The sequence below is a fragment of the Oncorhynchus nerka genome, linkage group LG24 (assembly GCF_034236695.1).
Source record: "Oncorhynchus nerka isolate Pitt River linkage group LG24, Oner_Uvic_2.0, whole genome shotgun sequence".
NCBI classification, from domain to species: Eukaryota; Metazoa; Chordata; class Actinopteri; order Salmoniformes; family Salmonidae; genus Oncorhynchus; species Oncorhynchus nerka.
The window spans coordinates 80358569-80381609 of record NC_088419.1 but is presented as its reverse complement, the minus strand read 5'-3'; the positions used below and the strand labels follow the sequence as shown (position 1 = coordinate 80381609).

At 44.6% G+C, this 23041-nt stretch overlaps 1 protein-coding gene across 3 annotated transcripts in view; it reads left to right on the top strand.

The window, feature by feature from the left end:
• The window catches only part of LOC115108635 (vasculin-like protein 1), a 27725-nt gene extending 4684 nt beyond the window's left edge, over positions 1–23041 (top strand). For all 3 annotated transcript variants that reach the window (XM_029633199.2, XM_029633200.2, XM_065009198.1), the window contains 8 exons: positions 15336–15462; positions 15637–15899; positions 16084–16162; positions 16243–16442; positions 16863–17018; positions 19412–19659; positions 20641–20743; positions 21576–23041. In XM_029633199.2, coding sequence (XP_029489059.1) covers positions 15336–15462; positions 15637–15899; positions 16084–16162; positions 16243–16442; positions 16863–17018; positions 19412–19659; positions 20641–20743; positions 21576–21734 — 1335 coding nt within the window. In that variant the 3' untranslated portion in view covers positions 21735–23041. The remainder of the gene's footprint in view (positions 1–15335; positions 15463–15636; positions 15900–16083; positions 16163–16242; positions 16443–16862; positions 17019–19411; positions 19660–20640; positions 20744–21575) is intronic.

Here is a 23041-nt window from a genome sequence, read left to right as displayed (position 1 = left end):
AGTATATGGGGCTTTGGTGACAAAACGGATTGCACTGTGATAGACTGCATCCAATTTGTTGAGTAGGGTATTGGAGGCTATTTTGTAAATGACATCGCCAAAGTCGAGGATTGGTAGGATGGTCAGTTTTACAAGGGTATGTTTGGCAGCATGAGTGAAGGATGCTTTGTTGCGAAATAGGAAGCCAATTCTATATTTAACTTTGGATTGGAGATGTTTGATATGGGTCTGGAAGGAGAGTTTACAGTCTAACCAGACACCTAAGTATTTGTAGTTGTCCACGTATTCTAAGTCAGAGCCGTCCAGAGTAGTGATGTTGGACAGGCGGGTAGGTGCAGGTAGCGATCGGTTGAAGAGCATGCATTTAGTTTTACTTGTATTTAAGAGCAATTGGAGGCCACGGAAGTAGAGTTGTATGGCATTGAAGCTTGCCTGGAGGGTTGTTAACACAGTGTCCAAAGAAGGGCCAGAAGTATACAGAATGGTGTCGTCTGCGTAGAGGTGGATCAGAGACTCACCAGCAGCAAGAGCGACCTCATTGATGTATACAGAGAAGAGAGTCGGTCCAAGAATTGAACCCTGTGGCACCCCATAGAGACTGCCAGAGGTCCGGACAGCAGACCCTCCGATTTGACACACTGAACTCTATCAGAGAAGTAGTTGGTGAACCAGGCGAGGCAATCATTTGAGAAACCAAGGCTGTCGAGTCTGCTGATGAGGATGTGGTGATTGACAGAGTCGAAAGCCTTGGCCAGATCAATGAATACGGCTGCACAGTAATGTTTCTTATCGATGGCGGTTAAGATATCGTTTAGGACCTTGAGCGTGGCTGAGGTGCACCCATGACCAGCTCTGAAACCAGATTGCATAGCAGAGAAGGTATGGTGAGATTCGAAATGGTCGGTAATCTGTTTGTTGACTTGGCTTTCGAAGACCTTAGAAAGGCATGGTAGGATAGATATAGGTCTGTAGCAGTTTGGGTCAAGAGTGTCCCCCCCTTTGAAGAGGGGGATGACCGCAGCTGCTTTCCAAACTTTGGGAATCTCAGACGACACGAGAGGTTGAACAGGCTAGTAATAGGGGTGGCAACAATTTCGGCAGATCATTTTTAGAAAGAAAGGGTCCAGAATGTCTAGCCCGGCTGATTTGTAGGGGTCCAGATTTTGCAGCTCTTTCAGAACATCAGCTGAATAGATTTGGGAGAAGGAGAAATGGGGAAGGCTTGGGCGAGTTGCTGTTGGGCGTGCAGTGCTGTTGACCGGGGTAGGAGTAGCCAGGTGGAAAGCATGGCCAGCCGTAGAAAAATGCTTATTGAAATTCTCAATTATGGTGGATTTATCAGTGGTGACAGTGTTTCCTATCTTCAGTGCAGTGGGCAGCTGGGAGGAGGTGTTCTTATTCTCCATGGACTTTACAGTGTCCCAGAACTTTTTTGAGTTAGTGTTGCAGGAAGCAAATTTCTGCTTGAAAAAGCTAGCCTTGGCTTTTCTAACTGCCTGTGTATAATGGTTTCTAGCTTCCCTGAACAGCTGCATATCACGGGGCTGTTCGATGCTAATGCAGAACGCCATAGGATGTTTTTGTGTTGGTTAAGGGCAGTCAGGTCTGGGGAGAACCAAGGGCTATATCTGTTCCTGGTTCTAAATTTCTTGAATGGGGCATGTTTATTTAAGATGGTTAGGAAGGCATTTAAAAAAATATCCAGGCATCCTCTACTGACGGATGAGATCAATATCCTTCCAGGATACCCCGGCCAGGTCGATTAGAAAGGCCTGCTCGCTGAAGTGTTTCAGGGAGCGTTTTACAGTGATGAGTGGAGGTCGTTTGACCGCTGACCCATTACGGATGCAGGCAATGAGGCAGTGATCGCTGAGATCTTGGTTGAAGACAGCAGAGGTGTATTTAGAGGGGAAGTTGGTTAGGATGATATCTATGAGGGTGCCCGTGTTTAAGGCTTTGGGGAGGTACCTGGTAGGTTCATTGATAATTTGTGTGAGATTGAGGGCATCAAGTTTAGATTGTAGGATGGCTGGGGTGTTAAGCATGTTCCAGTTTAGGTCGCCTAGCAGCACGAGCTCTGAAGATAGATGGGGGGCAATCAGTTCACATATGGTGTCCAGAGCACAGCTGGGGGCAGAGGGTGGTCTATAGCAGGCGGCAATGGTGAGAGACTTGTTTTTAGAGAGGTGGATTTTTAAAAGTAGAAGTTCAAATTGTTTGGGTACAGACCTGGATAGTAGGACAGAACTCTGCAGGCTATCTTTGCAGTAGATTGCAACACCGCCCCCTTTGGCAGTTCTATCTTGTCTGAAAATGTTGTAGTTTGGAATTAAAATTTCAGAATTTTTGGTGGTCTTCCTAAGCCAGGATTCAGACACAGCTAGAACATCCGGGTTGGCAGAGTGTGCTAAAGCAATGAATAGAACAAACTTAGGGAGGAGGCTTCTAATGTCAACATGCATGAAACCAAGGCTATTATGGTTACAGAAGTCGTCAAAAGAGAGCGCCTGGGGAATAGGAGTGGAGCTAGGCACTGCAGGGCCTGGATTCACCTCTACATCGCCAGAGGAACATAGGAGGAGTAGAATAAGGGTGCGGCTAAAAGCAATAAGAATTGGTCGTCTAGAACGTCTGGAACAGAGAGTAAAAGGAGGTTTCTGGGGGCGATAAAATAGCATCAAGGTATAATGTACAGACAAAGGTATGGTAGGATGTGAATACAGTGGAGGTAAACCTAGGTATTGAGTGATGAAGAGAGAGATATTGTCTCTAGAAACATCATTGAAACCAGGAGATGGCATTGCATGTGTGGGTGGTGGAACTAATAGGTTGGATAAGGTATAGTGAGCAGGACTAGAGGCTCTACAGTGAAATAAGCCAATAAACACTAACCAGAACAGCAATGGACAAGACATATTGACATTAAGGAGAGGCATGCTTAGTCGAGTGATCAAAAGGGTCCAGTGAGTGGAGAGGTTGGTTGGGGGTCACGGCGATTTAGACAGCTAGCCAGGCCATCGGTAGCAAGCTAGCATAGGATGGAGGTCTGTTATTAGCCACCTCTTGCGTTCCGTCAGTAGATTAGTGGGGTTCCGTGTGGTAGAGGGGATTCATCCAAATCACACAACAACAACAAAAATAAAAACAATAGATATAGTTATAGAGGCCCAAGAAGAAAACATAATAAAAATAAATAAATTGTCCGATTGGTCTATTCAGATAGCAGCCGGTAAGACAGCTAACGGTTATAATTAAGTCTGATTTGATAGAGCAGTCTGACTGAGCAGCAGCAGGCCCGTAATCATTCATTCAAACAGCACTTTCGTGCGTTTTGCCAGCAGCTCTTCGCAAGCCCAGCGCTGTTTATGACTTCAAGCCTATCAGCCTAATGGCTGGTGTAACCAATGTGAAATGGCTAGCTAGTTAGCTGGGTGTGCGCTAATACTGTTTCAAACGTCACTCGCTTTTAGATTTGGAGTAGTTATTCCGCGGCTTTTGTGGAGAGATGGGTAACGATGCTTCAAGTGTGGCTGTTGTCTATGTGTTCCTGGTTCGAGCCCAGGTAGGGGCAATGAGGGGGATGGAAGCTATACTGTTACACTGGCAATACTATAGTGCCTATAAGAACATCCAATAGTCAAAGGTATATGAAATACAAATGGTATAGAGAGAAATGTCCTATAAATACTATATTAACTACAACCTAAAACCTAACACCATCCTAAAGTCTCATGTTAAAAGGAACCAGCAACTTTCATATGTTCTCATGTTCTGAGCAAGGAACTTAAACGTTAGCTTTTTTACATGGCACATATTTTACATGGCACATATTTTACATGGCACACATTTTTACATGGCACATATTACTTTCTTCTCCAACACTTTGTTTTTGCATCATGTTTCATTATTTATTTGAGGCTAAATTGATTTTGATGTTTTATATTAAGTTAAAATAAGTGTTAATTCAGTATTGTTGTAATTGTCATTATTACAAATAAAGTAAATCGTCCGATTAATCGGTATCGGCTTTTTTGGTCCTCCAATAATTGGTATCGGCGTTGAAAAATCATAATCGGTCGACCTCTAGTCTCTAGCACTGTGATGCAGTGCCTTAGACCATTAGGGAAGCCCTACAAGCAATGTTATTTAATTCAAAATATTGGCTAGATATTTCAACTCTGTATGGCAAGTGTGAATAAGGCTGCGTTAACAATCTAATCATCACATCATTGTGTTCACGAGACAGCGTGGTATGGAGAATTCTCACGACCAAGTGAAGAATCTTGTAGTGTGTGACCCCCGTCTGTGCCACATCGTTTAGTGTGCACCACTAAGTTGCCAAGACAAAAAACAACAGGAAAGACAGTCGTTTAATGTGAGCGGCTCGATGACGTTTGGATTTTGAAAGTCGTGTGGTGTAGACTAGGCATTAGTGTGTGTACTTTACTGTATTTATACTTGGAATATCACTTTTCAACAGGAAAAGTAAAAAAATGACTGGAGGACGTCTTCATGCTCTGAGTATCAGCTACCCACCTTTATCAGGAGTAATCTTGAGCCTATTTGCAATGAGAATCCATGCATTTACACAGCGGGAAATGCAGAAGTCTTTTCTTTTTCGCTGTGATGCAGCTCGTCAAAAATATACTAATACAAACTTGAAATCACTGATTATCATGACAATTTAGCCAACTGTGTGAAACTCCTAGACAGCAGTTTCCTTTGACCTGGCCTGTTTTTAGGATATACACCTGTGGGTTAGGCTATTTAATCGGAAAAACTTGCATGATGTAAAAAGTGTCTCATGACATTTGTCATAGATTTGATCTCCATCCTGTAGGCTACAGAAAACACCACTCGGTCTACTGTAGGCTACAGGCTACATGATTCAGAAGAGTTCACACCACTTCACTTTTTCCACATTTAGTTGTGTTACAACTTGAATTAAAATAGTATTTTTTTGTCACGGGCCTACACACAATACCCCATAATGTCAAGTTCAGAAGTAGTAATGTGCTTGACAAGTCAGGCAATAAGTTGCATGGACTCACTCTGTGTGTAATAAGTGTTTAACAGGATTTTTGAATGACTACTTCATCTCTGTACCTCACACATACAATTATCTGTAACGCCTCTCAGTCGAGCAGGGAATTTCACACAGTTTCAAAGACCAAGGAGGTTTTCCACTGCCTTACAAAGGGCACGTATTGGTAGATGGGTAAAAAAATTAAGAAAAGCAGACATTGAATATCCCTTTGAGCATGGTGAAGTCATAAATTTAACTTTGGATGGTGTATCAATACACCCAGTCACTACATTAATACAGGTGTCCTTCCTAACTCAGTTACCAGAGAGGAAGGAAACCGCTCAGGGATTTCACCATGAGGCCAATGGTGACTTTAAAACAGATACAGAGTTTAATGGCTGTGATAGGAGAAGACTGAGGATGGATCAACAATGTTGTAGTTACTCCACAATACTAACCTACATGACAGAGTGAAAAGAATGAAGCCTGTACAGAATAAAAATATTCCAGAACATGCATCCTGTTTGAAATAACAAAATAAAAAATGTGGCAAAGAAATGAACTTCATGTCCTGAATACAAAGTGTTATGTTTGGGGCAAATATAACACAACACTTCACTGAGTACCACTATCAATATTTTCAAACATTGTGGTGGCTGCAACATGAGTGTGCTTGTCACCTGCAAGGACTAGGGAGTTTGATAATAAGAAATGGAATAGAGCTAAAGACCGGCAAAATCCAAGTGGAAAACCTGGTTCAGTCTGCTTTCCAAGAGACACAATTGCCTTTCAGCAGGACAATAACTTAAAATACAAGAAGAAATATACACTGGAGTTGCTAACCAAGATGACATTTAAATGTTCCTGAGTGGCCTATTTACACTTTTGACTTGAAAATGGCTGTCTAGCAATGATCAACGACCAACTTGACAGAGCTTAAAGAATTCTGAAAAAAAAAATGTGCAAATATTGTACAATCCAGATATAAATATCATTTAACATTTTTTTACATTTAAGTCATTTAACAGACGCTCTTATCCAGAGCGACTTACAAATTGGTGCGTTCACCTTATGACATCCAGTGGAACATTTTACATTACATTTAAGTCATTTAGCAGACGCTCTTATCCAGAGCGACTTACAAATTGGTGCGTTCACCTTAAGACATCCAGTGGAACAGCCACTTTACAATAGTGCATCTAAATCTTTTAAGGGGGGTGAGAAGGATTACTTTATCCTATCCTAGGTATTCCTGAAAGAGGTGGGGTTTCAGGTGTCTCCGGAAGGTGGTGATTGACTCCGCTGTCCTGGCGTCGTGAGGGAGTTTGTTCCACCATTGGGGGGCCAGAGCAGCGAACAGTTTTGACTGGGCTGCGCGGGAACTGTACTTCCTCAGTGGTAGGGAGGCGAGCAGGCCAGAGGTGGATGAACGCAGTGCCCTTGTTTGGGTGTAGGGCCTGATCAGAGCCTGGAGGTACTGAGGTGCCGTTCCCCTCACAGCTCCGTAGGCAAGCACCATGGTCTTGTAGCGGATGCGAGCTTCAACTGGAAGCCAGTGGAGAGAGCGGAGGAGCGGGGTGACGTGAGAGAACTTGGGAAGGTTGAACACCAGACGGGCTGCGGCGTTCTGGATGAGTTGTAGGGGTTTAATGGCACAGGCAGCCAACAGCGAGTTGCAGTAATCCAGACGGGAGATGACAAGTGCTTGGATTAGGACCTGCGCCGCTTCCTGTGTGAGGCAGGGTCGTACTCTGCGGATGTTGTAGAGCATGAACCTACAAGAACGGGCCACCACCTTGATGTTAGTTGAGAACGACAGGGTGTTGTCCAGGATCACGCCAAGGTTCTTAGCGCTCTGGGAGGAGGACACAATGGAGTTGTCAACCGTGATGGCGAGATCATGGAACGGGCAGTCCTTCCCCGGGAGGAAGAGCAGCTCCGTCTTGCCGAGGTTCAGCTTGAGGTGGTGATCCGTCATCCACACTGATATGTCTGCCAGACATGCAGAGATGCGATTCGCCACCTGGTCATCAGAAGGGGGAAAGGAGAAGATGAATTGTGTGTCGTCTGCATAGCAATGATAGGAGAGACCATGTGAGGTTATGACAGAGCCAAGTGACTTGGTGTATAGCGAGAATAGGAGAGGGCCTAGAACAGAGCCCTGGGGGACGCCAGTGGTGAGAGCGCGTGGTGAGGAGACAGATTCTCGCCACGCCACCTGGTAGGAGCGACCTGTCAGGTAGGGACGCAATCCAAGCGTGGGCCGCGCCGGAGATGCCCAACTCGGAGAGGGTGGAGAGGAGGATCTGATGGTTCACAGTATCGAAGGCAGCCGATAGGTCTAGAAGGATGAGAGCAGAGGAGAGAGAGTTAGCTTTAGCAGTGCGGAGGGCCTCCGTGATACAGAGAAGAGCAGTCTCAGTTGAATGACTAGTCTTGAAACCTGACTGATTTGGATCAAGAAGGTCATTCTGAGAGAGATAGCGGGAGAGCTGGCCAAGGACGGCACGTTCAAGAGTTTTGGAGAGAAAAGAAAGAAGGGATACTGGTCTGTAGTTGTTGACATCGGAGGGATCGAGTGTAGGTTTTTTCAGAAGGGGTGCAACTCTCGCTCTCTTGAAGACGGAAGGGACGTAGCCAGCGGTCAGGGATGAGTTGATGAGCGAGGTGAGGTAAGGGAGAAGGTCTCCGGAAATGGTCTGGAGAAGAGAGGAGGGGATAGGGTCAAGCGGACAGGTTGTTGGGCGGCCGGCCGTCACAAGACACGAGATTTCATCTGGAGAGAGGGGAGAAAGAGGTCAGAGCACAGGGTAGGGCAGTGTGAGCAGAACCAGCGGTGTCGTTTGACTTAGCAAACGAGGATCGGATGTCGTCGACCTTCTTTTCAAAATGGTTGACGAAGTCATCTGCAGAGAGGAGGGGGGAGGGGGAGGAGGATTCAGGAGGGAGGAGAAGGTGGCAAAGAGCTTCCTAGGGTTAGAGGCAGATGCTTGGAATTTAGAGTGGTAGAAAGTGGCTTTAGCAGCAGAGACAGAAGAGGAAAATGTAGAGAGGAGGGAGTGAAAGGATGCCAGGTCCGCAGGGAGGCGAGTTTTCCTCCATTTCCGCTCGGCTGCCCGGAGCCCTGTTCTGTGAGCTCGCAATGAGTCGTCGAGCCACGGAGCGGGAGGGGAGGACCGAGCCGGCCTGGAGGATAGGGGACATAGAGAGTCAAAGGATGCAGAAAGGGAGGAGAGGAGGGTTGAGGAGGCAGAATCAGGAGATAGGTTGGAGAAGGTTTGAGCAGAGGGAAGAGATGATAGGATGGAAGAGGAGAGAGTAGCGGGGGAGAGAGAGCGAAGGTTGGGACGGCGCGATACCATCCAGTAGGGGCAGTGTGGGAAGTGTTGGATGAGAGCGAGAGGGAAAAGGATACAAGGTAGTGGTCGGAGACTTGGAGGGGAGTTGCAATGAGGTTAGTGGAAGAACAGCATCTAGTAAAGATGAGGTCGAGCGTATTGCCTGCCTTGTGAGTAGGGGGAAGGTGAGAGGGTGAGGTCAAAAGAGGAGAGGAGTGGAAAGAAGGAGGCAGAGAGGAATGAGTCAAAGGTAGACGTGGGGGGAGGTTAAAGTCGCCCAGAACTGTGAGAGGTGAGCCGTCCTCAGGAAAGGAGCTTATCAAGGCATCAAGCTCATTGATGAACTCTCCGAGGGAACCTGGAGGGCGATAAATGATAAGGATGTTAAGCTTGAAAGGGCTGGTAACTGTGACAGCATGGAATTCAAAGGAGGCGATAGACAGATGGGTAAGGGGAGAAAGAGAGAATGACCACTTGGGAGAGATGAGGATCCCGGTGCCACCACCCCGCTGACCAGAAGCTCTCGGGGTGTGCGAGAACACGTGGGCGGACGAAGAGAGAGCAGTAGGAGTAGCAGTGTTATCTGTGGTGATCCATGTTTCCGTCAGTGCCAAGAAGTCGAGGGACTGGAGGGAGGCATAGGCTGAGATGAACTCTGCCTTGTTGGCCGCAGATCGGCAGTTCCAGAGGCTACCGGAGACCTGGAACTCCACGTGGGTCGTGCGCGCTGGGACCACCAGATTAGGGTGGCCACGCGGTGTGGAGCGTTTGTATGGTCTGTGCAGAGAGGAGAGAACAGGGATAGACAGACACATAGTTGACAGGCTACAGAAGAGGCTACGCTAATGCAAAGGAGATTGGAATGACAAGTGGACTACACGTCTCGAATGTTCAGAAAGTTAAGCTTACGTAGCAAGAATCTTATTGACTAAAATGATTCAAATGATACAGTACTGCTGAAGTAGGCTAGCTGGCAGTGGCTGCGTTGTTGACTTTGTAGGCTAGCTGGCAGTGGCTGCGTTGTTGACGCTACACTAATCAAGTCGTTCCGTTGAGTGTAATAGTTTCTACAGTGCTGCTATTCGGGGGCTAGCTGGCTAGCTAGCAGTGTTGATTACGTTACGTTGCGTTAAAAGAACGACAATAGCTGGCTAGCTAACCTAGAAAATCGCTCTAGACTTCACAATTATCTTTGATACAAAGACGGCTATGTAGCTAGCGATGTAGCTAGCTACGATCAAACAAATCAAACCGTTGTACTGTAATGAAATGAAATGAAAATGTGATACTACCTACAACTTACAGTTGTAATTGCTGCCAAAGGTGATTCTAACATGTATTGGTTGAATACTTATCTAATCAAGATACATTAGTGTTTTATTTTTTACAAATGTTAGATTTTTTCTTCCACTTTGACATTACAGTATTTTGTGTAGATTGGTTGACAAAAAAAATACAATTAAATCCGTTTGAATCCCACTTTGTAACACAACAAAATGTGGAAAAAGTCAAGGTGTGTGAATACTTTCTGAAGGCACTGTATGTTAAATCATTTTTGACGGGACATTGGTGGAGCGCCTCAGCGGTGTGTCTCCAACTGCACCCTGGACACGCGCGCTGGACATGGACAATATTTTGCACCCATGCCTTTGACAAAGTGGGTACTAAACGGGGCAGCCTCAGCTCTCACCTAAATAGCCCATATGCCACTGGGTGAGATAAATGTTAATTGTTTTGGGGCAGAATTATGTAAGGTATATGTGTTGTTGGAGGTTCATCTTGGTCTGTTTAGCTCGGGAAATGTCCCAGCACCTCTCTGGGTCTCTCTTACAGGGCCCTCCTGCCTTAGACCGCTGCAAAACCTGCCTAATGAGGGTGGGGCCTGTAAGTGAGACCTAGAGAGGTGCTGGGGGTTAGGACAGGACAGGCATCCTATAATTCCTACTAATTCCTACTACAGACCATCACTGCCTGGCACGGCAATTGCTCGGCCTCCGACCGCAAGGCACTACAGAGGGTAGTGCGTACTGCACAGTACATCACTGGGGCTAAGCTGCCTGCCATCCAGGACCTCTACACCAGGCGGTGTCAGAGGAAGTCCCTAAAAATTGTCAAAGACCCCAACCTCCACAGTCAGACTGTTCTCTCTACTACTGCATGGCAAGAGGTACCGGGAGTGCCAAGTCTAGGACAAAAAGGCTTTTTTACCCCAAAGCCATAAGATTTTTACCCCAACCCCTCTTTTACGCTGCTGCTACTCTCTGTTTATCATATATGCATAGTCACTTTAACCATATCTACATGTACATACTACCTCAATCAGCCCGACTAACCGGTGCCTGTATGTAGCCTCGCTACTGTATATAGCCTCGCTACTGTATATATAACCTCACTACTGTATATAGCCTCGCTACTGTATATAGCCTCGCTACTGTTATTTTTCACTGTCTTTTTACTGTTGTTTTATTTCTTACCTATTGTTCACCTAATACCTTTTTTGCACTGTTGGTTAGAGCCTGTAAGTAAGCATTTCACTACACCTGTTGTTATCGGCGCACGTGACAAATACACTTTGATTTGATTTGTTCTGTAAATATGTTTTCTCAGAAATTGAAAAAATGTTTCTGGGAATGCCATGCTTTGTTGGATCAAGCTTTTTAGGTGGCTGGGTAAAATGTTAGCAGACTATGCATATACAGTAGGTCCAATGTTTGCGCTGCGGTGCCTGGTTGAACTTTGACCCCAAAGGTATGTTGTGGCCTTGAATGGCCCAGGTAGTTATGGCTGCCTGTCTTTGTAGAGGACAATAATACAATATAACACTATAGTCCGTATCACTACTTTCCAGTTGTATCACTTCTTTCCAGTAGCACTTGTCAGAATTCTGTAGCTGTTAAAAATCATGGTTCAAAGTAATATGGATGACAGTCTAGACAGTTTTCTTTATTTTTGGGAGATTTAAGAAGTTTATTGATTTTGGTGTCTTAGTGCAGCCGGGGGTAGGCCATCCAGTGCATTAATACTGTATGTCAGGGCAGGATTTGATCAGATTTCAGTGGCGTTTGGTCTTTTGGTGTTGTTGGTTGTGTCTTCATGGTGCCATGTAGTATGTTGGTATTAGGGATGAGACAAATGGACAATTTTGCTTAACATTTAAATGGCCATTTTCTTTTATTGGTGCTCCATTAAAATAATAAGAAATAATCATAAAATTCCACATCAATTTAAAATGCAGAATAATGGTTGTATGACCTTTAGGGCCCGGCAATTAAGTTACACTATATATACCAATGTTTGTGGACACACCTTCAAATGAGCTATTTCAGCCACACCCGTTGCTGACAAGTGTAGAAAATCGAGCACACCGCCTTGTGTAACAGTATAACTTTAGACCGTCCCCTCGCCCATACCCGGGCGCGAACCAGGGACCCTCTGCACACATCAACAACAGTCACCCTCGAAGCATCGTTACCCATCGCTCCACAAAAGCCGTGGCCCTTGCAGAGCAAGGGGAACCACTACTTCAAGGTCTCAGAGCAAGTGACGTCACCGATTGAAACGCTATTTAGCGCGCACCGCTAACTAAGCTAGCCGTTTCACATCCGTTACACTTGCAATCTCCATAGACAAACATTGACAGTAGAACGGCCTTACTGAAGAGCTCAGTGACTTTCAACGTGGCACTGTCATAGGATGCCACCAAGTCAGTTAATCAAATTTCTGCCCTGCTGAAGCTGCCCCAGTCAACTGTAAGTGCTGTTATTGTAAAGTGGAAACGTCTAGGTGCAACAAGGGCTCAGCCGCGAAGTGGTAGGCCACACAACATCACAGAACAGGACCGCCGAGTGCTGAAGCGAGCAGCGCGTTAAAATCATCTGTCCTCGGTTGCAACACTCACTACCAAGTCCCAAACTGCCTCTGGAAGCAACATCATTATAATGACTGTTTGTCGAGAGCTTCATGAAATGGGTTTACACACAAGCCTAAGATCACCATGTGCAATGCTAAGCGTCGGCTGGAGTGGTGTAAAGCTCGCCACCATTGAACTCTGGAGCAGTGGAAACGCATTTTCTGGAGTGATGAATCACGCTTCACCATCTGGCAGTTTGACAGATGAATCTGGGTTTGGCGGATGCCAGGAGTATGCTACCTGCCCGAATGCATAGTGCCAACTGTAAAGTTTGGTGGAGGAGGAATAATGGTCTGGGGCTGTTTTTAATGGTTTGGGCTAGGCCCCTTAGTTCCAGTGAAGGGACATCTTAACACTACAGAATACAATGACATTCTAGACAATTCTGTGTTTCCAACTTTGTGGCAACAGTTTGGGGAAGGCCCTTTCTCTTTCAGCATGACAATGCCCCCGCACAAAGCGAGGTCCAAATAGAAATGGTTTGTCGAGATCGGTGTGGAAGAACTTGACTGACCTGCACAGAGCCCTGACCTCAACCCATCGAACACCTTTGGGATGAATTGGCACACCGACTGCGAGCCAGGCGTAATTACCCAACATTAGTGCCCACAGAAATGTTCCAACATCTAGTGGAAAGCCTTCCCAGAAGAGTGGACCAACTCCGTATTAATGCCCATGATTTTGGAATTAAATGTGTTTTATTTCTACAAAATGTCTTGGTAAGTCATGGTATTTAACACACTTTAAAGTACTTTTCTAGGGAGAGTGGCCTGCTTGCAGCAGCTAGAGATGATTTGATTGACACCTCTGGTTGCCTAGTGATGGATTTTTGTCTCGTTTCAGAAGCAGCAAACCTTCATTACGACATCATAACCGCCATCGATAAGAGACATTACTGTGCAGCCGTATTCATCGACCTGGCTAAGGGTTTCGACTCTGTCAATCACAACATTCTTATTGGCAGATTCGACAGCCTTGGTTTCTCAAATGATTGCCTCGCCTGGTTTACCAACTACTTCTCTGATAGAGTTCAGTGTGTCAAATCGGAGGGCCTGTTGTCCGGACCTCTGACAGTCTCTATGGGTGTGCCACAGGGTTAAATTCTCAGGCCGACTCTCTTTTCTGTATACATCAATGATGTTGCTCTTGCTGCTGGTGATTCTCTGATCCACCTCTACGCAGATGACACCATTCTGTATACTTCTGGCCCCTCCTTGGACACTGTGTTAACTAACCTCCAGATGAGCTTCAATGCCATACAACTCTCCTTCCGTGGCCTCCAACTGCTCTTAAACGCAAGTAAAACTAAATGCATGCTTTTCAATCGATCACTGCCCGCACCTGCTCGTCCGTCCAGCATCACTACTCTGGACGGCTCTGACTTAGAATACGTGGACAACTACAAATACCTGGGTGTCTGGTTAGACTGTAAACTCTCCTTCCAGACTCACATCAAACTTCTCCAATCCAAAATTAAATCTAGAATCGGCTTCCTATATCGCAACAATACATTCCTTCACTCATGCTGCCAAACATACCCTCGTAAAACTGACCATCCTACCAATCCTCGACTTTGGTGATGTCATCTATAAAATGGCCTCCAACACTCTACTCAACAAACTGGATGCAGTCTATCACAGTGCCATCCGTTTTGTCACAAAAGCCCCATACACTACCCACCATTGTGACCTGTACGCTCTCGTTGGTTGGCCCTCGCTTCATACTCGTCGCCAAACCCACTGGCTACAGGTTATCTACAAGTCTCTGCTAGGTAAAGCCCCGCCTTATCTCAACTCACTGGTCACCATAGCAGCACCCACTTGTAGCATGCGCTCCAGCAGGTATAGCCAATTCCTCCTTTGGTCGTCTTTCCTTCCAGTTCTCTGCTGCCCATGACTGGAACGAATTGAAAAAATCTCTGAAGCTAGAGACTTATATCTCTCTCACTAGATTTAACCACCAGCTGTCAGAGCAGCTTACAGATCACTGCACCTGTACATAGCCCATCTGTAAACAGCCCATCTATCTACCTACCTCATCCCCATACTGGTATTTATTTATTTTGCTACTTAGCACCCCAGTATCTCTACCTGCACATTCATCTTCTGCCGATCTACCATTCCAGTGTTTAATTGCTATATTGTAATTACTTCGCCACCATGGCCTATTTATTTCCTTAACTTACCTCATTTGCACTCACTGTATATATACTTTTTGTTTTCTTTTGTTCTACTGTATTATTGACTGTATGTTTTGTTTATTCCATGTGTAACTCTGTGTTGTATGTGTAGAATTGCTACGCTTTATCTTGGCCAGGTCGCAGTTGTAAATGAGAACTTGTTCTCAACTAGCCTACCTGGTTAAATAAAGGTGAAATAAAACATTTAAATTACACATAAATGCCCGTTCATATCACCAGATAAGGTTTCGTAGTGTAGTCTACCCTAATATACAGACAAACAAACATGCCGTAGCCGAGTGGCTTTCAAGGAGCCACATTCCATTATGTCTGAAACGTTATCGATACAGTCTACCGGTAGCCTACTATAATTTCAAGTGAGGAAAAAACTAAAAGTAGGCTCGCAAGACTATTCTACAGGCGTCAGACCGAAGACTGAACACACACTTGCATCATTAGCGAAGAGACCGAGCAGGCAGGCCAGCGTGAGGTAATCTGCACCTCTCAATGTCTTGTCTTGCCTACCTTGCAAATTCAAGTAGCCTAAAGCCTCTTCCTCTGATTTTATGTGAATTACACAACTGCCCAGGCCTTTATAGCCTGTTGGTTATAACACGGAAAATAATGTTTTGTGATAATTGTGATTTTAATTAAGTGTGGGGGGGGGGGTTCTTAACGTTAATGATCTCAACTTCGTTTAAACTGTTACTTTCACACCCCCATTTTGGTATAGTGTAATGGCTTGTGAGCTATTGCTCTGAGTGGTTACTGAGGCTCTTATAAATGTGCCCCTCTGTCTCTCTTTCTCTGTCTCTCTCTTTGACGCTTTCTGTATCTCTTTCTCCATCTCTGTACATCTCTCTTTCCCTCTCTATCTCTCAGTCTCTTGCAGCGTTTGAGAGGCACGGAGAGAATCTTGCCCGCTGTGATCCTCGGCCCGCTGTGAGCCGCCGCCGCCATAACTCCTCCGACGGCTTCTTCAACAACAGCCCTCTCAGAGCACCTGCAGGTAGCACATACACATGGTCTTACCCTACCAGACCCTGACTACCAAATCAAAGTGTATTAGTCACAGATATACATATGTTAAAGTAGGGTTGAACAGTATGTGTGTGTGTTGGATGGATTATGAGGTCCAATCAGTTCTTAACCTTCATTTTACTTTTCCACTCCTGGTTGCTAGGTGATGGGTTGCACCATCCCTCTCTCCTGCGGCATGACTCTGTGGACTCAGGCGTGGCTAAGGGAGGGCAGGGGGGCCTGGGTAGCAGTCTCTGGGGGCAGGAGGGACCCCACCATGGGCGCCACACCAAGCGCCCTGTGGGGGACAGGGAGCGACCAGGGCCCCACCGTCAGCGTAACGGGACCTTCCACCCCCGGAAAGGAGGCTTCCTGCCAGTTGAGGGAGGCCATGAGGACAAGCTGAAGTTTGTGGAGGAGGATTTTGTGGGTGCCCTCTCATCTTTCTCCAGATGTTCATTGCTTGAATTAAAAACAATTCCAAAGATTTGGTTTATCAAGCTGTTTCAGATCATTTTAAAATTGTTAGCGACCTGCTGGGTGATTACTATGTTTAAATTACTTCAGACAACTTTTGTTAAGTTACGGGTGTTCTTGCTTTTTTCCACAGCCCTCACTCAATCAATCAGAGAGCAGTGGGAAGCCGGTGGCCCAGCCTCATGCCGTAGGGACTCCTGTAGGTGTTTGGGGTGAGTGAGGAGCTCTGCCAGTGACTGGCTTTGAAAGGGAGCAAGCCTGATTGATTGATTGGTAAATCCTTCCCCCACAGAGCACCCCCCTAGTGCCAAGCAGACCATAACTAAGATGTTGGTCATCAAGAAGGTTTCCAAGGAAGACCCTGGGGCTTCTTTCTCTGCTGGTTTCGCCAACACAACGGTACCCCACCTAACCAACGGCACCAAAACCCCAATCTCCTCATCCAGTGTCTACAAGAACCTGGTGCCCAAGCCAGCTATCACCCCAACCAAGGTAGGTAAAGAAAAAAAAGGTAGGCCCTAAATATTGTCACGTCCCCAGCCAAGGTAGGTCCTCACTACTGCCATCTCCTCAACCAGGACAGGGTATAATCACTAGTCACACCCTCCGCAAAGGTAGGACCTCACTACTGCCATCTCCTTGTGGGGCGGCAGGTAGCCTAGTGGTTAGAGCGTTGGTCTTGTAACTGAAAGGTTGCAAGATCGAATCCCCGAGCTGACAAGGTAAAAATATGTCGTTCTGCCCCTGAACAAGGCACCGTTCCAAACCAGTCATTGAAAATAAGAATTTGTTCTTAACTGACTTGCCTGGTTAAATGAAGGTAAAAATAAAAACAGGACAGGGTATAATCACTAGTCGCATCCTCAGCCAAAATAATGAATCACTACATTACTTTATTTTTTCTCTCTGCAGGCTGGTCCCTGGAAGCCAAGCGGGAGAGAAACCAAAAGCAGTTTTAATATATCCGGCTGGGACTCCGCCTTCACCAGCCCTGCTGCCTCTGTGAACAAACTTCTTACGCATGTCACTGCCCCGACCTACGGCCCGACCTACGGAACCCCCAAGGAGGTGAGTCTGACAGGGACCAGAGAGCAACTTACTTACAGTTGAAGTCGGAAGTTTACATACACTTATGTTGGAGTCATTAAAACTTATTTTTCAAGTTAACTAACTATAGTTTTGGCAAGTTGGTTAGGACATCTACTTTGTGCATGACACAAGTAATTTTTCCAATAACTGTTTACAGACAGATTATTTCACTTATAATTCACTGTATCACAATTCCAGTGGGTCAGAAGTTTACATACACTAAGTTGACTGGGCATTTAAACAGCCTGGAAAATTCCAAGAAAATTATTTTATGGCTTTAGAAGCTTCTAATAGGCTAATTGACATAATTTGAGTCAATTGAAGGTGTACCTGTGGATGTATTTCAAGGCCTACTTTCAAAGTCAGTGCCTCTTTGCTTGACATCATGGGAAAATATCATGGGAAAAGAAATCAGCCAAGACCTCAGAAAAAAAATGGTAGACCTCCACAAGCCTGGTTCATCCTTGGGAGCAATTTCCAAACGCCTGAAGGTACTACGTTCATCTGTACAAACAATAGTACGCAAGTATGAACACCATGGGACCAAGCAGCCGTCATACCACTCAGGAAGGAGACGCGGTCTGTCTCCTAGAGATGAACGTACTTTGGTGCGAAAAGTGCAAATCAATCCCAGAACAACAGCAAATGACCTTGTGAAGATGCTGGAAACAGGTACAAAAGTATCTATATCCACAGTAAAACGAGTCCTATACCAACACAACCTGAAAGGCCGCTCAGCAAGGAAGAAGCCACTGCTACAAACCCACCATAAAAAATCCAGTATGGTTTCCAACTACATATGGGGACAAAGATTGTACTTTTTGGAGAAATGTCATGTTGTGGGGGTGCTTTGCTGCAGGAGGGACTGGTGCACTTCACAAAATAGATGGCATCATGTGGGAGGACAATTATGTGGATATATTGAAGCAACATCTCAAGACATCAGTCAGGAAGTTAAAGCTTCATCGCAAATGGGTTTTCCAAATGGGCAACGACCTCAAGCATACTTCCAAAGTTGTGTCAAAATGGCTTAAGGACAACAAAGTCAAGGTATTGGAGTGGCCATCACAAAGCCCTGACCTCAATCCTATAGAAAATTTGTGGGCAGAACTGAAAAAGCTTTTGCGAGCAAGGAGGCCTGCAAACCTGACTCGGTTACAACAGCTCTGTCAGGAGGAATGGGCCAGAATTCACCCAACTTATTGGGGAAGCTTGTGGAAGGCTACCCGAAACGTTTGACCCAAGTTAAACATTTTAAAGTCAATGGTACCAAATACTAATGGAGTGCATATAATCTTCCGACCCACTGGGAATGTGATAAAATAAATAAAAATAAATAAATCATTCTCTCTACTATTATTCTGACATTTCACATTCTTAAATAAAGTGGTGATCCTAGCCGACCTAAGACCGAGAACTTTTACTAGGATTTATTTTATTTTATTTTTTACCTTTTATTTAACTAGGCAAGTCAGTTAAGAACAAATTCTTATTTTCAATGATGGCCTAGGAAAAGTGGGTTAACTGCCTGTTCAGGGGCAGAACTACAGTTTTGTACCTTGTCAGCTCGGGGGTTTGAACTTGCAACCTTCCGGTTACTAGTCCAACGCTCTAACCACTAGGCTACCCTGCCAATTAACTGTCAGGAATTGTGAAAAACTGAGTTTAACTTTATTTGGCTAAGGTGTATGTAAACTTCCGACTTCAACTGTGTGTGTGTCTCTCTCTCTCTCTCATTTATATGTGTATATATATACACATCTCATTTAACATTTATTTTATCAGGGATTCCTACTGAGACAAGGTCTCTTTCAGAGATGAGTCCTAAATACAGAAAAGACACAAAATATAAATACAAAATGTAATCAGAAAGAAAAACACGGTCATTTAAAAACAAACATATTCATCAGTAATAAGGTCTTCAATCAGCTTTCTGAATTCCCCTCGAGGCACCAGCACATCAAATCTAAGAAAATGTTGAAGATTGTTCCACAAATAAGGTGCAAGAAAACTAAAAGCAGATTTACCCAACGCAGTAGAGACCAAAGGAATTCCCAGAGTTAACCATCCCTGAGACTGGGTGTGGTAACTTGTATGTCTAAAGTTTAGTTATGATGTTAGGTACAGTGGGACTTTTTGTAAAAGAGCTTTATAAATGAAAACATAGCAATGTATCAAACTAGGAGACATCGAAGAGGGCCAACCAACTTTCTGGTAGAGAATGCAGTGATGATTACTAAAGTTGTCACCCGTAATAAAGAGTTGGAGTCTGAAAACACTGCTCTAGCATTCCAACTCTGACCCACTCTACACTTGATTTGATACAATTTATTTGAAAAGACTTACAATTTATTTGGTAAGACCTCTCTCAGCCTCCCTCCAGCATCACCCCTCCCATCGACGTCACCCTTCCTCGTCTGAAGCTGATGCGTCGCAGCACCGACCGGAAGAGTGAGTTCCTGCGAGGCCTGAAGGATGATCGGAACTGGGACGGGCCCACCTCTACCAGTCCATCAGAACCTAAGGAGAACAGAGGAGACTTGCAGGAGAATGGGATCCCTCACTCTCTCAGCGACTCAGACACAGATCACCTTTCCAGCTCGTTGGAGGCAGAATACAGGTAAGTTGCACCCACATGCACATACCCTCTCTTCCTTCACACCCTCAGCGACTCACACAGTAAGATCCTGAGGCTGAGTGGGGTGTGTTGGGTTGGGGGCGCTGTAGGACGGTGGACCCGTGGGGTCAGGGTGAGGCGACCAAGCTAAATTGTGTGAAATGAACGAGCATTTCATGTTGAGCGTGGAAAACCCAGCGGCGTCGCAGTTCTTGACACACTTATACCGGTCGCCTGGCACCTACTACCATACCCCGTTCAAAGGCACTTAGATCTTTTGTCTTGCCCATTGACCGTCTGAATGACACACATACACAATCCATGTCTCAATTGTATCAAGGTTAAAAATCCTTCTTTAACCTGTTTCCTCCCCTTCATCTACACTGATTGAAGTGGATTTAATATTTAAAAGTCTATAGACGCACCTGTGCGTCAATCTGAGTAACATGATACAAAATCCCCATCAAAATCCCCATGGGCTGTGTCTCCATCCACCACATCTTCCCATGTCAGACCTTCCGCATCTGCGGAGGGAGGTGGCTGAGCTACAGGGGTGTTTGTCAGACCATGAAACATCCCGAAAATCTGTCTTCTCAAGAAAACGTTTGTAGTGTCCGAACGGTTTCCGTTTTGCTCAACGACCCCCACAAGTGTCACAGGACACCTCTGAAGTCGGTAATGCTGATGTCTGTAGCGTCCAAACCGTTTAGATTCGGACGCTACTATGACCCCACTGTGGAAGGGGAGACTCATGAACACACTGGTGTTCTCCGTTTTGCTCTAGGACCCCCACCAGTGTCACGGGACTAGTCTGAAGGTAACCCATACAAACACATGGAAGTATGGAGGTAGTTTTGTGACCCAAAATAATAAGGGGTTAAATGTGTAAAAAGGTGAATATTTCCTGAGCTTTCTTACATCTCCTAGATATAGGACCATCACTTCAAAGCTTGTTTTACCAGTGATCTCCGCCTCTTCTGGTAGGTTGCTCAAAGCTATGGGCTGGCAGGAGTACCCAGAGAATGATGACAACTTTTTGCCCATCACTGATGCTGAGCTCCAAGAATTTCAAGCTAAAACTGAGAAGGTAAAAGCTATACATAGCTATTTACATGTGTTACTGTGAGCCTGTGAGTGGATATCTCTCTATAGCTAGGTTTCCATCCAATTGGTGACATTTTTTTCAAGCATATATTAAAAAATGTGCACAAAAACAATATGCGCATTTTCCCACAAGAGGGGTGTTTTCATCACACTGACTTGTTGCAGATCAAGTGCTGTGCTTGGTGATGACATAAGGCACATAAAAACCACTTCTGCAGTTAAGTTCCCATGTACAAATAAAAAAACACAAATGGGTTACCATCGCATTTTCAACTCTACCACTCAACTCTCTGTCACAAAAACTGTTGCAATAAATAGCAAACTTGCCTAATGTGGTTCTGGTGCATGCTCTCTGGACAACAGTTTGCTGATAAAGTGGACCGGTTACATGATCTGATATGGATAAGAGCAAGGTCATTTTATTTGATAATTGGCAACAAGCACCGTTCAAATAATAGTCTACCCTCGATATTTAGCCAATTGGAAATTTGCATGATCACTGTGCACTTAACCATGTGAAGTTCATCATAAATTATTCCAACGTGAAGTTCATCATAACTTATTTCATCTGCCTATAAACTTTTCATGCTTTTCCATGTCGTGGTGAAAGGCTGTGAAAGACTGTGGTAGGCCTACAATGTGACATATCATTGCGTGATTAATATCAATATTTTCACATTTTCACCGCCATTTCACCATATCCCACCATTTCGAACAAACAAATTGTCTATCGACATTTATGAATTTGGATCAGGTCTGCATGAAAAGTTTGGAAACCTGGTTACTGTTGTTATTAATCTATCTGTCTGTTCTAGTTGAAGAGGAACAGGCTGGTCCAGAACGGTGTTCTCCTGAAGCCTCTTCTCAAGGGTGCGCCCCTGCTGTCCTGGAGAAGCCCTGTAGAGCCTGAACTAGAAGAGGTCTCAGAGTCCGAGAGCACTAGCAGCAGCCAGACAGACGACGACGACATCTAACATGGCTTTTACACCCCTCCTCTTCTTCTTCCTCACGTCACGCTCATTGCACTCGTCTGTTTTACACTTCTTCCTCGTTCACAAGAGACTGGTCATACAGACACTGGTGTGACAGAGAGGGGTCAAAGGTCATGCCTGAGGGTCTTCTTGGTTTTCCTTCTGCTTTTTCTTTCCTTTCTTTCTTTCTTTTTTTGACCCCATTGTTTGGTCTTTTCCTAGAAGCTGAAATGATTATTGAAAGCAAAACACATCAGCATTTTTCTTTTGATTTTGTGATGAAAGAAGCAAACCCATGATGTTGACAACAACCAAACCAATAATGATTTTACTTGCAAATGACTTCATCGATTGATACTTAATTTTGTTGAAAGATGGCTTTGACACCTGCTCTTGCTGAAACAATTTGTAGCATTTGTGTTGAGATGAAACAATCATTGTGAGCAGTTGATATTGACATTGCTTCCAATCCCCTAAATAACCCTTCTGTAAGGATTTAGGTTTGTTTTTTGTTTTGGTCCATTTAAAGGCGACAAATGGTAATGCATCTGTCTTATTTGAACAGTGTAAGGCATGCTTTTGCTCATCATTATATTTCTCCTAAGCGGTAGGAGAACAGTCATTTACAGTTATGGACCACCATTACTTTTATTGCAGTACTGATTGAATGTAGCCAGTAAGGGCATGAATAAAACAACGTTCTGAAGTAATGGAAATGTCACTTTACCAAACTTATTCTGGAGAAAAACTCAATTATTCCATCGTAGCTGTTCAAGCTGATTGTCTGTTCTTAGTTCACCAACCACCATAATTTTCAGATGTTCAAAATGCCAAGTTCTATGGTTGATAAAGAATGTAAACGTACAGCCCCCCCCAAATACTCCTGCTTCTTGTATTAAGATACAACCTGGTTTTCTTTCTTACATGAGGGACTGCTTTTGAAAATGATGCATTTACCAGATTTAGATTGCAACAATTGTCCTGTCTGGTAGAATGTTCAGCTGGCTTTATCACAGATTTAAGGCTCTTGGTTGTTGTTTTTATTGTCTCATGTGGTACAGCTGTAAATCCCACATAGATATTTCTTTTTTTGCATATTGTTCTTGCAGCCTTGATATTCAGGGTGGATTGTAAAAAAATAAAAATACAATACAAATTGTGAGTTTTGAAAAATGTAAGATTATTTTGATAACATTATTTACATATTTTTAAAGATAAGGTTTCCTGTAATGGACTGTCTGTATGAGAAAGAAACTACTGCATCTTGGAAAAATGTAATTGTAATAAATATTTTGCATCGGTTTGCCAAA